The following is a 13,313-nucleotide window of genomic DNA, read 5'->3' as shown; positions in this document are numbered from 1 at the left end:
TGGATAAGTTCATTCATTTTTGAGGGGTCGTCCGCTTTGTGGACTTAGGCTCATCTACTTCGTAGACTTGGTAATATGCCTGTCCATTTTGTGAACTTAGGCTGATTTGCTTTGTAGACTTTGGTCAAGTTTGTGGATTTATATTAAACTCGTCTACTTTGTAGACTTGGCAATAGGCCCGTCCACTTTGTGGACTTACGCTCGTCTACTTTGTAGACTTGGTAATAAATTTGTCCACTTTGTGGACTTAGCAATAGACTCAATGATAAACTCGTCCACTTTGTGGACTTAATAATTTTTCATTCTCTCAGTTTGAGGTCGTCCACTTTGGACTCATCAATGTCGTCCACCTTGTGGATTTAATAGGGTCGTCCACTTTGTGGACTTATTGAGGTGACTAAGTGTTGGTACCTCATCACCATTTTGGTCGTCCACTTGTAGTCGACTTAGTATGGTGATCATCTACCCATAGACGACTTCGGTCATACGTCTACCCGTAGGTGACTTAACGTAATGACTATTCACCCGTAGGCAACTTTGACCACGTGTCTACCCGTAGGTTGCTTAGCGTAGCGACCGTCTACCCATAGGTGACTTAGCGTAGTGACCGTCTACCCGTAGGTGACTTAGCGTAGTGACTGTCCACCCGTAGGCGACTTTGGCCATGCGTCTACCCGTAGGTGACTTAGCATAGTAACCGTCTACCCGTAGGTGACTTAGCGTAGTGACCGTCCACCCGTAGGCGACTTTTTGGCCATGCGTCTACCCGTAGGTGACTTAACATAGTGACCGTCCACCCGTAGGCGACTTTGGCCATGTCTAAATAAACTCCTCTTATTATAATAAACCATGCATTCATAGAAAAAGTAGTTCTTAAAACGAAAACCTGCCCTTTGGGCTTTGTAGCAAAAACTAAAGTAAATAGAAAAACTAAGTATAACTAAAATTCACTAAGGTAAACTAGAAATAAAGGGGTGCCGCTCTTCATGCCATCCTTTTTACTGGTAGTACTTCCGTAGGTGCTTGGTGTTCCATGGGTGGTGTAGCTTCTGTCCGTCCAGCATCTCCAGTTCTCGCCATCTTCCGCCCTCTGTCCTGTCGCGTATCCTCCTGTCTTTCTCTCTTCTCTCGAGTCAGAAGCGCGTCTTCAGCATTCATGTACTTGGTGGCCCTGTAGAGTACTTCCGACATGGTCTTGGGGTCATTTTTGTATAGTGAGAACAAAAACTTACCCTTTCGCAACCCATTTGTGAAGGCTGCTACAAGTATTTTGTCGTCGGCTTCGTCGATCGATAGCGCTTCCTTATTGAAGCGTGTTATGTAGGATCTCAGCGTCTCGTCCTCTCGTTGCTTGATACTCATCAAGCATGCCGTGGACTTCTTATACCTGTGTCCCCCAATAAAGTGTGTAGTGAACTGAGCGCTTAGCTCCTTGAAAGTGCTGATGGAGTTCGGCGTCAGTCGGCTGAACCATACCCTTGCGGGGCCCTTCAGCGTTGTAGGGAAGGCCCTACACATGATTTCGTCCGCTACCCCTTGAAGGTGCATCAAGGTCTTGAAGGTCTCTAGGTGATCCAGAGGGTCCTTCACTCCGTCGTAACTGTCTATATGCGGCATGCGAAATTTATGTGGTAGGGGGAAGGAATTGACAGCTGCAGTGAACGGCGAGTCGGTGCGATTTACCAGATCGTCAAGGTCGCTAGATACCCGTCCTTTGAGGGCATTCATCATGACCTCCATTTGTTCCTTTATTGCCTGTATCTCCATGGCAATGTGTGGTTGAGTTGCATCCGTGAGGGATGGCATGCTCAGATTTTGACGCTCCGGTCTACTAGGAGCATTACTGCCTTCCAGCCTTTCTCGTTCTCTTCTATCGGCACTGGTGCCTTCTTGGTCCTGCTCTTGAGTGCCGTGACCTGCATTTTTCTGGCATAACTGTTCCTCCAGATCGTTGTTTTGCTTAGTGAGGCGTTCCACGGTTGCAATGAGAGTCTGCACCTGTCTCTCGAGTGCAATTGGGCGTGGTTCGTCTCCTTGAACGTTGTTAGTGGTCGCCATCGAGCGAGTAAGTACCATGCAACTCTTTGTCCGGGAAGCGATAATATGGCTTACAAGTTGTAAAAATCTTTCCCACAGACGGCGCCAACTGATGATGCCGAAAAAACCACCAGTGAGCCACACGGTCCTCGCACACTCGAAACAGCACCTGCACAACACAAAAGCTGAAGGCCTTAAGAGGAGTACCGGTATGGTACCGGCCAAATACCCTCCGAAGGTCAAGTTAGAACTTCTCACAACTCTAAAGTGCTAGAGCGGGGTCAATTATGCGTACCTTGGCTTGTGAGGGTATTGGGGTTTTTATAGTAGTAGAGGGTGGACCTCTCTTCCTTGGAGTAGAAGTCTTTTCCTTATAGGAATCCTTATGAGCGTAGATTGCGGAATCCTTTCCTTATAGGACTCTAATATTGAACGTGGAAAGCAAGTCATCTTTTTATCATTCATGCGTGGTGATCAAGTCAAGAATACATTGGAGCCGTCAGCTTTAGAGCCGTCAGCTTTGCCTACTCCCTCATTAGGGTCGTTAGCTTCGCCTACTGCCTCGTCAGGGTCGTCAGCTTTAGGGTCGTCAGCTTTGCCTACAACCTCGTTAGGGTCGTCAGCTTTAGGGTCATCAGCTTTGCCTACGACCTCGTTAGGGTCGTCAGCTTTAGGGTCGTCAGCTTTGCCTACGACCTCGTTAGGGTCGTCAGCTTTAGGGTCGTCATTTTTGCCTATGACCTCGTTAAGGTCTTCAGCTTTAGGGTTGTCAGCTTTGCCTATGACCTCGTTAAGGTCGTCAGCTTTATTATCTTCAGCTTACTGCCTTCAGCTTATCCTTCATCTTACTGCCTTCAGCTTACTATCTTCAGCTTACTACCTTCAACTTACTATCTTCAGCTTACTACCTTCAGCTTACTACCTTCAGCTTACTACCTTCAGTTTACACTTCAGCTTACTACCTTCAGCTTACTATTTTCAGCTTACCCTTCAGCTTACTACCTTCAGCTTACTACCTTCAGCTTACTGTCTTCAGCTTACTACCTTCAGCTTAATGTCTTCAGTATGCATAATAGAGCTGACGGGTCTTGGGAGACCAACTTTTATTTTTTTCAATTAAAAATTTCCCTTATCAGAATACATAAAAAATCCACTAAAATATCAATTCACAATCATCATCCACATTGGGAAAAGACCACTAGTTTCGTTCTTTATTTATTTATAATTTTATACTACAAAAGAAAAGATTAAAAAAAAAAACTCATGAAAAGAAAAACAAAACAGAACAAAATACAATGAAACAATAAACATATAATCATCTGTAGAATCAAAGGCTCAAATCATCAGAAACCGATACGGCACTTTGTAGTTTGAAATGTCCCAGCCACAGAATTTCCATTAGAACTCAAAGGAACTACCAAGTCACACTTGATCTTAGGCTTAATCCGCCAAGTCTTAACCTTACCCAACTTAAACCTAATGCCGAGATAGAGCCTAACTTTTATATAATAAACCCCTATACTTTTCTCAGAGTTGAACACCAAAAGCTCACTAGTCCCAAGCAAAACCAATTGTTGCCCTTTGAACACAGGACTGAGAATCGTTGTATTCTTGTGGCCTTGATAAAACGGTGTCAGAAACTCTGTACCAAACCTCTGGTCCTCGAAGAATACACTGGCTTCGATGTTGTCATAGTATATGCCAATCTTTTTGTTGGGGTTTCTGATATTGATGTTGAGAGCGAGATTGTAGTTGAGGGTGTTGGTGTTGGTGGCGAAGTCAAACTGTGTAAGAGAAGCGTCAGTGACGTAAAAGTTGACTCTGTTGGGGCTAAAGATGAGCCAGAAGTCGAGGATCGCAACGCCTACAATGACAACAATTGTGCCAATGAATTCGAGAAGGAAGCAAATAAGGCAGCCACAGCCGCAGCCATCGCCGAGGCCAGGGCAGTGGTAGGTTCTGGCGGGTGGCGGGATTGAAGGGCCATAGTAGGCTCCGTTCAAGTGGGATTGTTTCTCTGGCATGGAAGCAAAGAAAGAGAGGGCCACAAAGAGAGTTTTTGAAAGGGTGATAGAGATTTGAAGTGTTTGATATAAATTAAAGAAGGGATGGTATATCTACTAACTATATAAAAAGTGTAAATGCCTTCTCTACAGTACTTTTGATTCAGTCAAGTTTTATCTTTACTGTGAGCCAAAATGGTGCGTTTTATTCGTGAGCAAATGCAAAAGCAAAACAAAACTTGAAGAGAGAGTGCTGAGTGGATAGAGTGATGGGAGGTGGAGAGGGAGCACAATACCTGCCTTGTGTCCATCGGACCAAGAGAGAGAAACGGGTGATAAAGAAAGATCTTCTTCCACTGCTATAAATTGCTCAGGTTTCTCTCTAAGGTTAGTCGCCGCCCTTTAGACTCTACGATTTTTATTTTTATTTTTAATACATCTTGTTTCTAATCTTTGTTTCTCTGTAAGTCATATCAAATATGAGATTCCGGCCTAAATTTGTTAGAAAGTTTTTGGATTTTGATTTGGTGCTGGTTGGGTACTGAGAAAATCAGGGAAAACTCGCCTATATGATTAAAAAGAAAAAAAAATAGTGTTAGCTTTGACTCTGCATCAATCTCTCATGGTATTTAATAAGGTAGCCAAAAACGTAGTTTCAGATAAATGATTCAGTTAATATGAGACTTTTTTCTCTCTTTTTGGTTTCTCTATTTCAGACCCTTTCTTTCTCAACTTCTTTTCAATTTTCTGTCTTTTCATTCTCTGAATATCTAGCTTCATATTTACCGGACACAGTTGTCTCTAATACCCAATAATGATCTACTTGGTATCATGATGTAAGATTTCGAACTAACTGGATCAAAAAATATATATATATATATATATATTCTCTCTCCTCATTGTTGATTTGATGTAGCTTTATCAATTGTTTCGTTTGATACCCTTTTGCTTTGCTTGGCTTTGCTTTTACAGTGTATAAATTAGTGGATTTTGAAAAACAATATCTAAATGAAACTTCAAATATTTAAAACTTCAGCGTTTAGATTTTTGACTTAAGAATTCGTGCCCAACCTCACATCATATCTAAATCAAAGAGCTAGCTCACGTGAATTACTTTCACATAAATCCAGTGGCATTTGAGTTGTGGAGTATAGAAGTTAGAGATGTTTGGGGTTCAGTGGGTATCATCAGAAAAAGGTTCTTGGTTATTATGTGCATGGCGAAGCAGGGGACCTAATTCGGAAATTTGGAATATTACTTGTGTGTACCCCAAACTCCGCTTGATCGGCTGGGCTTAGAATGGGGCTCACAATTTACTTATACAGGTGGGCTTAGTGTTCCCTACTAAGGGTAGTTCCTGGCCGAGTGACCCAACGACACCCCTTATCCCCCAAGAATTCCCTCTTTTCCCTTCCTGAGTAGCACTCCCTCCCTAGTTCACTCTCTCTCTTTCTATTTCCTCTTCAGAGTTGTCCATCCCTAACTTCTTATTCTATTCTCCTCTTTATAGCTTCAGGTGGGTGGAGGCGCTATGACTATTCCCTGAGCTCACTTGTGTGGGTGGGGTCCAATCTAATTATTCCTGATGAAAATACACTCTGATCGAAACGGTGGTAATGGCATTGGAATTGACTCCAGCCTCCAAAAGACCGCTCGCCAGCGACATTCTCTAAGGCAATACCGAGTTGTCGATAACTTGAGTTTCCCCAAGCAAGCACACTCCTGACCAAGCTAAAGTTGATCGGCAAGGGCTTGCTTTTGATATGTTCAAGATAGGATGGTCTTATTATGGTTTTTGGGGTCAGATTGGGCCTTAAAGTGCGTCTAGATCAAGGCCAAAGGTCCAATGGTAATGGGGTCATGTATTGTACCACAAGGCCAGGGCCTAAGGCCTAATGGGCCTGAGGCCCTATCCCGTACATTACTCCTTTAGGTTTATGGTGGACTATATGAAGGGAAAGAAATTTGTGGACTTTTGAAGATGTGGAGTGCACACCAACTTAGTTGCAAGCATCCTTCGTTAGTTTTCTTTATTTGTGGTCTTTTGTATCGGGTCTCACAAATAGTAACTCTATTCATTCCTTCATAGAGTCGATCCATAGGTAGATATTTTTTCATTTGTAATTCTTTAAGTTACTTTGCGTCTATTTTCATGTAGTAGTCTCATATCAATAAAATTACTTTTACCTATAAAAATAAATAAATACAGTGGCATTTGCTCGTATAAGAGTGTGATGTGATAATTTTTGCTTCATTAATTCTTCCAATATTGTTTCATCTTTTATACTTTAATGAGATACGCTACATGTTCAACTCAATGGAATTTCATTATTTTTGGTTCTTTACTATTGCAGCTCTTTAGTCTCTTACTTGATTACTTATGACATAACATGTGCTGATTTTATTGGTTCTTTATGCTATTTGAATGTAAATTTAATGGTATCTGATAGGGCAACTCTTTAGCTAATTGGTTTGTGTATTTAACCATTTCTTCATCCAAACACAAGCTTAAAGGCTATATTCTGATTCCAAGGTTTTTATATTATGCTTCTAATGATTCAATCTTTGATTGTAATATCAGTTTATTTTTAACCTTATGTTGTTTATATATATATGTGTGTGTGTGTGTGTATTTATTGGTCTTACTGCATGCTACTGGACCAAATGTGGAGGCAGCGCTTTCAAGAAGACATTAGATTACATGTGTGGTAGTGAATGTGAAGAGGGTTATTATAGTTTTCCAGGTCAAGAACTTTGAAGATACTTTAACGAAAAATGAAAAAGCATAAGATTGTTTCAGTTTGTTATTTATGTCTTTGTGTTTACCTTGAGGTCTAGTTTACATTATTATTATTGATGATTAGGTGAGAACTGAGAAGTATGGTATTAGAATCTAGATGGGCTACTTGTCACTAATTTCTCAAGGTGTGGAGATAGTTTGGTGCTTGGGATGTACTGGTCTGCCTTGGTGCATGATTTTTTTGATTGGAAGGGATGAAGAGGTTGTTCCCTTTCACACTCAGCAACTTAGGCAGGGACCAGAGTAGCTCTGGTCTTTACTTTGGCCTCCACCAATGCTGTTGAAGATTGGAGCATTGCCTTTGGTGATTGCTACAATGATTAGCTTGGCATAAATAGTTCTTTGTTGTGTAGTTTTATTTGTTTAAAATTGTATACGAGAAGATAGCTCAATTGCCCATATTTTGGTGATCCAAAACACACATATTAACTTAACAAAATACAATACCATTTAACAAGGTTTTATTGTGTTGGGCAGAGACACCATTTTGGTGAAAAACTCTGGTTGTTCAAAAAGATGGTGAGAGAGATAGAGAGGAGGCAAGAGGAGGGAGGCAACACACGGGGTTGATGAAAGGGAAAGAGAGGATAGAAAATACCAAATAGTGCATTTCTACCCCCTGTGGATGTAATAAATATTCATTTCATTTTCACATAATCATTTTTTAGCTCATATAAATATTAGATTTTTTTCATTAACTAATATGCTTTGCTAGTAATGTGGAAATTACTGAGAGCTTTTGTAAACAAATATAGCTTAATTCTATTCTTACAACATCTTGGCAAGTTCTTGGAAGATTTTTCATTTTTTTTGCTATTCTCTTGTCTCCTATGCACATGTGATCTCATTTTGTATACCTTTTTAAGTTAAGCTTATGGTGATTGACATCTGCTTCCATAAACTGTAATTGACTTTGCAATTGAAAATAAATTATGTACATATTTCACTTTTGGCTATCAAGCTGGTCTAAGTGGGTTTAAAAATTAAAAAAAAAAAAAAAAAACCAATGATATGATTGTTGCAAATAGTAATTTGCTGTAGTTTTTTTTTCTATCTTAAATTTTCTCACCCAGGCAAGGGTTTCTATCTTAAATTTTTTTCACTCAAGGGGCAGCATGTGCAACCTTTAATAGTAACTTATAAAGTGTGTGTTTATATTTGGGGTAGGTAGATAATTAAGTGAGCTGAGAATAAAGAATTGTGATGTGGGCGTATCCTAATTTTGAATGAAGAGCAGCAATTTTGACATGGAATATCTTATTGCTTCAAATACCCCACATATCTAATTCATGTAAAAAACGAAAATAGAAAGCAAAAAAAAATTGTGCAAAAAGAAAAAACAATCACACAAACAAAAAATTTACGTGGTTTAGCAATTTCTCTTAATCTACAAAGTTGTAACGTTTTTATTATATTAATTACTAAGAAAATATAAGGATGACCGTACAATATAGTTTTTCAATGCAACAATAAACCCCAATTTGAAGCAAAATGACCAAAATACAAAGTCTTAGAAAATCTCTCAATTCCCAGTTAAAACTATCATGCTTCCAAGATAAATTGGGCCACAAATCGAATCAAGTACAAACTAGGCTTTACATCCAACAAATTCAAGTAATAGTTTAAATTAGGAGTGTCCACGGGTCGGGTCAGGTCGGTTTTCGACCTAGCCCAAACCCGACCCGCCGGCGTCGGGTGGACGGAAATGTGACCCGAAACCGACCGCCGGCGTCAATCGGTCGGATCGGTTTTGGGGTCGGGTGAAGTTCGGGTCTATTTGAGTGGAGATCGGGTCGTCGTCGGAGCTGGAGATTATTGCCAGAATCTGCAAAAAATCGCCGGAAACTGCAAATTATCGCGGGAATCTGCAAATTCCTAGCCGAAAAATTTTAAAAATCACCAGATTTGCTTCAAAATGGCTGAAATCTGCTGGGAATGGCCGGATTTGGCTAAATCTCATCACATATGGTTGAGAACTCGCTGGATCTCCTCGGATTTGAGGGTGATTTCACCGGATTGTATATAACCTTCGTCGGGTCGGGTGGCTCGGGTTTTGGAGAAGAAAACTCGCCACTCGACTTGCCGGCGTTGGGCCTTGGGCAAGGAAACCCGAAACCGACTGACGGGAGCGTCAATTCGAGCTGAACTCGGGTGGAGATCGGGCGGGTTGGTCGGTCCGGTGGGTCGCGGTTGGGTCTGGACACCCCTAGTTTAAATAGTAATGGTATTTTTTGTGTTGTTTTCATGCATGTGGCTCAAATTTCACGTATCCTTCCCCACTTATCTTACTATATGTACTAAGAGGAAAAAAAAATTAAATAAAATAAATAAAAAACTCATTAGGTCCATCAGCCCATGTCGAAAGCGCAAATGTTTAAGCTACTTGGGTAACTCGGGCTTCTATTGCCTAATGGACTACTTAGGGATGATTTGGGGGCTGCAGGTTGGCCTAACATTTACCAAGGAATTTAGAAGTGGGCTCGAGCATAGGGGTTAAACTACCATGGGCCTTGAGAGATGGATTTCTTATGGTGCTCCAACTATTTTTTACCCCCTCTAATAATGCATATATGAAATATGTTGTTCACTTGTTCGTACTCTTTTTTTGTTCACTTGTTCGTAATTGAATATCAACTTCTTGTCGAATTAATTTTTTTAATGTGACAAATTACCTACTCCATGATATTCAGTTGAATGTTACGTCTTTATTAATAATTATTTTTATAAAAATGGGGATTATTGTTATGGGTATAACATTTTTTAGATATCAGCACCATAGACTGCCCAATTCCACACCATTTTTTTCTTGTTTTTTGGTTGTAATATAATCACTGTATTTCGAGTTTAGAATCAGATCACTTACAGTATACTCTTAGTAACGAAATACAATGAGTAGACAAAAAGACTATTAAAAAATCAATGCACAATCATGATCATGGAGAAAACAGGGAAAAAAAAAACCCATCAATTTCATTCATTTCATTATGTATTTATAATTTTATACAAAAGAAAATAACAAAAAATCATGGAAAGAAAAACCATGTAAAATGAAACAAAAATCATATATATATATATATATATATATAATCATCTGCATACCTCATCCACTAGGAAAATAACCTAGACCCTCATCGATATATGATAGTAAAACATAATCAAAGACTCAATCAAACTTGAATAAGATTCAAATGATCAGAAACTGGTCTCGCACTTCGTAGCCTCAAACGTCCCAGCCCCAGATTTTCCATTAGAACTCAAAGGAACCATCAAGTCGCACTTGACCTCAGGCTTAATCCGCCATGTCTTTAACTTATTACCCAACTTAAACCTAATCTTGAGATTGAGCTTAACGTTAATATCATAAACCCCAGCACTTTTCTCTGAATTAAACACCGAAAGGTCACTAGCCCCAAGCGAAACCAATTGTTGCCCTTCGAACACAGGACTAAGAACCGTCGTGTTCTTGTGGCCTTGGTAAAACGGTGTCAGAGACACTGAACCAAACCACTGGTCCCCAAAGAATGCACTGGCTTCGATGCTATCGTAGTATATGCCAATCATTTTGTTGGGGTTTCTGATAGTGATGTTGAGAGCGAGATTGTAGTTGAGTGTGGTGGTGAAGTTGAATAGTGTAAGTGAGGCGTCAGTGACATGGATCTTAACCTTGCTGGGGCGGAAAATGAGGAACACAAGGGCTATAGTGACAACAACTAAGCCAATGAGTTGTAAAAGGAAGCTAATAAGGCAGCAACAGCTGCCACAGTCGTCGCACCAGTCGTCACTGCCATGGCGGCGGTAGGATTGGGTGGGTGGTGGGATTGAAGGGCCGTAGTAGGCTTCATCCAAGTGGAATTGTTTCTCTTCCATGGCAACGAAGAAAGAGAGGGACACAGAGAGTATGTCAAAGTGTGAGAGAGAGAACTGGAGTGAGAGAGTATAAGTGTGTGTTTATATGGAGTCAGTGACATTATTTGTGTAATAGTTAAGCAACATTCTTTTTTACGTAAAAGCGATGATGTTGCAAATAATTACACAAAATAATGAAGTTATGTGATTGTGAGAAAACGTGTTCTAAACTTCTAATGTGTAAAGAAGTACGGAAAGAGCTGCGTTAGAGTGTTGTGTGTGTTAAAGACTTCCTACTTAAGTTATGTGATGGATCATGGAGGTGTTTCGTGGAAACTTCCCTAGCCTCACTAGAATTTTGACAAAACATATGCTTGGAGATGAAATATTTAAAGTTGTTGTGATTTATTTGTATTAAAACAGTGAATTATAATTGGTTTAAATTGACATGTTACAAAAACCAACAAAAACAAATGTGTAAAATTTGGGTTTACAAAAGTCTATTTGGCATATGTAATAATATAACTATATAGCACATTGACATGTAATAACAATAATAATAATAATAATAATAATAATAATAATATCAACTAGTGGTCCTATTTTGTAGCCAAAAAAAAAAAATCTATGTTTTTATTTTATATATATAATTTTTATTTTGAGAATCTAATTTATAAGTAGATAAAGGAATTTGAAAATCAACCAGATAGTGGCTATATTTTTTAGGCAATGTTTTAGTGGGATTTAGAGTTGGATTTTTACTGAATTTTCCTTTAATTTTGTCTCTACTTAAACATAAAGTGTAGGGGCATTTTTAAACCAAAAAAAAAAAAAAAATGAAGATTCCAAACTAAGAAAGCCTCTTAAATAGTAGTATAGATAATAATTCATTAAATGATACATATAGTAAATATAATAAGATAATTATTTTAATAATCATATAATAACAACAAGATAATTATAATAAACCTAAAATTACCCTAGCACATGATGTTATAAAATTACGGTAGCTCATCTTGTTAGACGAGTGCACAATATATGCAATATTCCAATAGTATATAATTAAAATGTAGTATGATGTCGACCAAAATTAGGAAGGAGTCAAAGCTCTCAAAAGGAAAGACATAAACGATGCCAAGATGTGATATATATGTTAATAGAGGTGCTTCAATAAATAAATGTATTGTGCTCACAATGATATCTCTATCAAAGCCTCGGCGATACATGTGTTATTACCTATTACTGTTACAGGGTATGGATTGTGGGTTCAATGAGTCCACATCAGAAGCCCCATTTTTTCATTCAGCAAAAGAAAGAGATGCAATATGTCAATAGTATAATTACAAAAATACATATGACATATGTTTGAAGTAAGTACCCTGGACTTATTTTGACTCCACTCTACTTATTGTGATTAATTATGATGTACTCTCAAAAAATATATATATATATATATATATATATGATAAGAATATATTACAATCCTGAATCAGATATAATGATGGTTTAGGACAATTAGATAATACACGTGGCACCTGGTAGTCTCAAACCGAGCTGTTGATGAATTTCCCTGAGAACTCAATGGAACTTCCAATTCGCACTTAACTTTTGGCTTGTATTTCCCAGCTATGAAATCTCCGATGCCGATCCTAATACGAAGATAGAACCTCAAATCAATACTATAAACCCCAGCACTCTTCTCCGCATTGAATTCCGAAATCTCATGAGCATCAAGCTCAATCAATTGCTGACCTGCAAAAGTTGCATTCAAAAAATGCGTACTCTTGCGGTCTACTTTAAAACCCAACTCCGTCAAACTCTCTGTATCGAACCTCTGGCCCTCGTAGAGTGCATTGGCCTTGATCTTGTCGAAGTAGATAGTCACCTTCTTGTTGGGGTTTCTGAGAGAGATGTTGAGATCAAGTTTGTACTGGAGAATGTTGTTGTTGGTTGTGAAATTGAACTTGGTGAGTTTGGCATCCGTTACATGGAGCTTGAAGGTTCTGGGGTAAAGGATGAACCAAGCAATGATGTAGGCAAGGAAAATGATGAGAATCACGGAGACTGTGGTTTTCAAAAGGCACTTGAAAAGGCGGTAATAACAGCTGCGGCTACGGCCACGGCGTTGGTAGGATTGGTCTTGTGGGGGTATTGATGGACCGTAATAGGCATTGTTCAGCTGGGATCGTTTCTCTGCCATAGTTGATCAAAAAAATTAAGCACAGGAAATTCAATAAGGATGCGTTTGATTAGAAAAGAAATAGAATGGAGGAGAGAAAATAGGAGAAAAAATAGTTTTTCGGATAATTTGATAAGAAAGGAAAATAAGGATTTTGGTGCGACTTAGACATTTTCTCCCCCAAATCAAAAATTAATCTCTCCAAAATATCATATCATATACTATATAACAAAAGTTGGGCTTAGAAGCCATGGTTGTGCCAAGTGGCTTTACCAAATTACAGAATTTTTTTTTTAGATTTTTAGATTTTAAAAAGAAAACATTTACATAAAAAACGTCGGTGCTAGTCTTTTCCTCGTCCAAGGCACGATCTTGGCACTTTGGTATGCGGAGCGCGCCCTCATTTAATTCTGGTTGCTCTATGCTTCCCACGTTCAACGGCGTGATG

The 13,313-nt window shown here is 39.1% G+C and overlaps 3 protein-coding genes across 3 annotated transcripts; all 3 read right to left on the bottom strand.

The window, feature by feature from the left end:
* Positions 1-3,221: 3,221 nt before the first annotated feature.
* On the bottom strand, positions 3,222-4,246 carry LOC111999118 (NDR1/HIN1-like protein 10). Its single transcript, XM_024031236.2, has one exon. The coding sequence runs from the start codon at positions 4,059-4,061 to the stop codon at positions 3,381-3,383; it is 681 nt and encodes a 226-aa protein (XP_023887004.1). The 5' UTR covers positions 4,062-4,246; the 3' UTR covers positions 3,222-3,380.
* A 5,543-nt stretch (positions 4,247-9,789) lies between these two features.
* On the bottom strand, positions 9,790-10,766 carry LOC111999115 (NDR1/HIN1-like protein 3). The gene has a single exon (XM_065771909.1). The coding sequence runs from the start codon at positions 10,705-10,707 to the stop codon at positions 10,033-10,035; it is 675 nt and encodes a 224-aa protein (XP_065627981.1). The 5' UTR covers positions 10,708-10,766; the 3' UTR covers positions 9,790-10,032.
* A 1,409-nt stretch (positions 10,767-12,175) lies between these two features.
* Positions 12,176-12,886, bottom strand: LOC136066882 (NDR1/HIN1-like protein 10). Its single transcript, XM_065771896.1, has one exon. The coding sequence runs from the start codon at positions 12,884-12,886 to the stop codon at positions 12,176-12,178; it is 711 nt and encodes a 236-aa protein (XP_065627968.1).
* Positions 12,887-13,313: the final 427 nt, after the last annotated feature.

Source organism: Quercus suber, unplaced genomic scaffold, assembly GCF_002906115.3.
Source record: "Quercus suber isolate HL8 unplaced genomic scaffold, Cork oak 2.0 scaffold_50, whole genome shotgun sequence".
Classification (NCBI taxonomy): Eukaryota; Viridiplantae; Streptophyta; class Magnoliopsida; order Fagales; family Fagaceae; genus Quercus; species Quercus suber.
Note: the sequence above shows the minus strand (reverse complement) of the source record. Positions and strands in the feature narration are given on the sequence as shown.

Excerpts from the sequence above, each read along its gene's own strand:
- LOC111999115 (XM_065771909.1), bottom strand. The coding sequence starts at position 10,707 with ATGGAAGAGAAACAATTCCACTTGGATGAAGCCTACTACGGCCCTTCA.
- LOC111999118 (XM_024031236.2), bottom strand. The coding sequence starts at position 4,061 with ATGCCAGAGAAACAATCCCACTTGAACGGAGCCTACTATGGCCCTTCA.
- LOC136066882 (XM_065771896.1), bottom strand. The coding sequence starts at position 12,886 with ATGGCAGAGAAACGATCCCAGCTGAACAATGCCTATTACGGTCCATCA.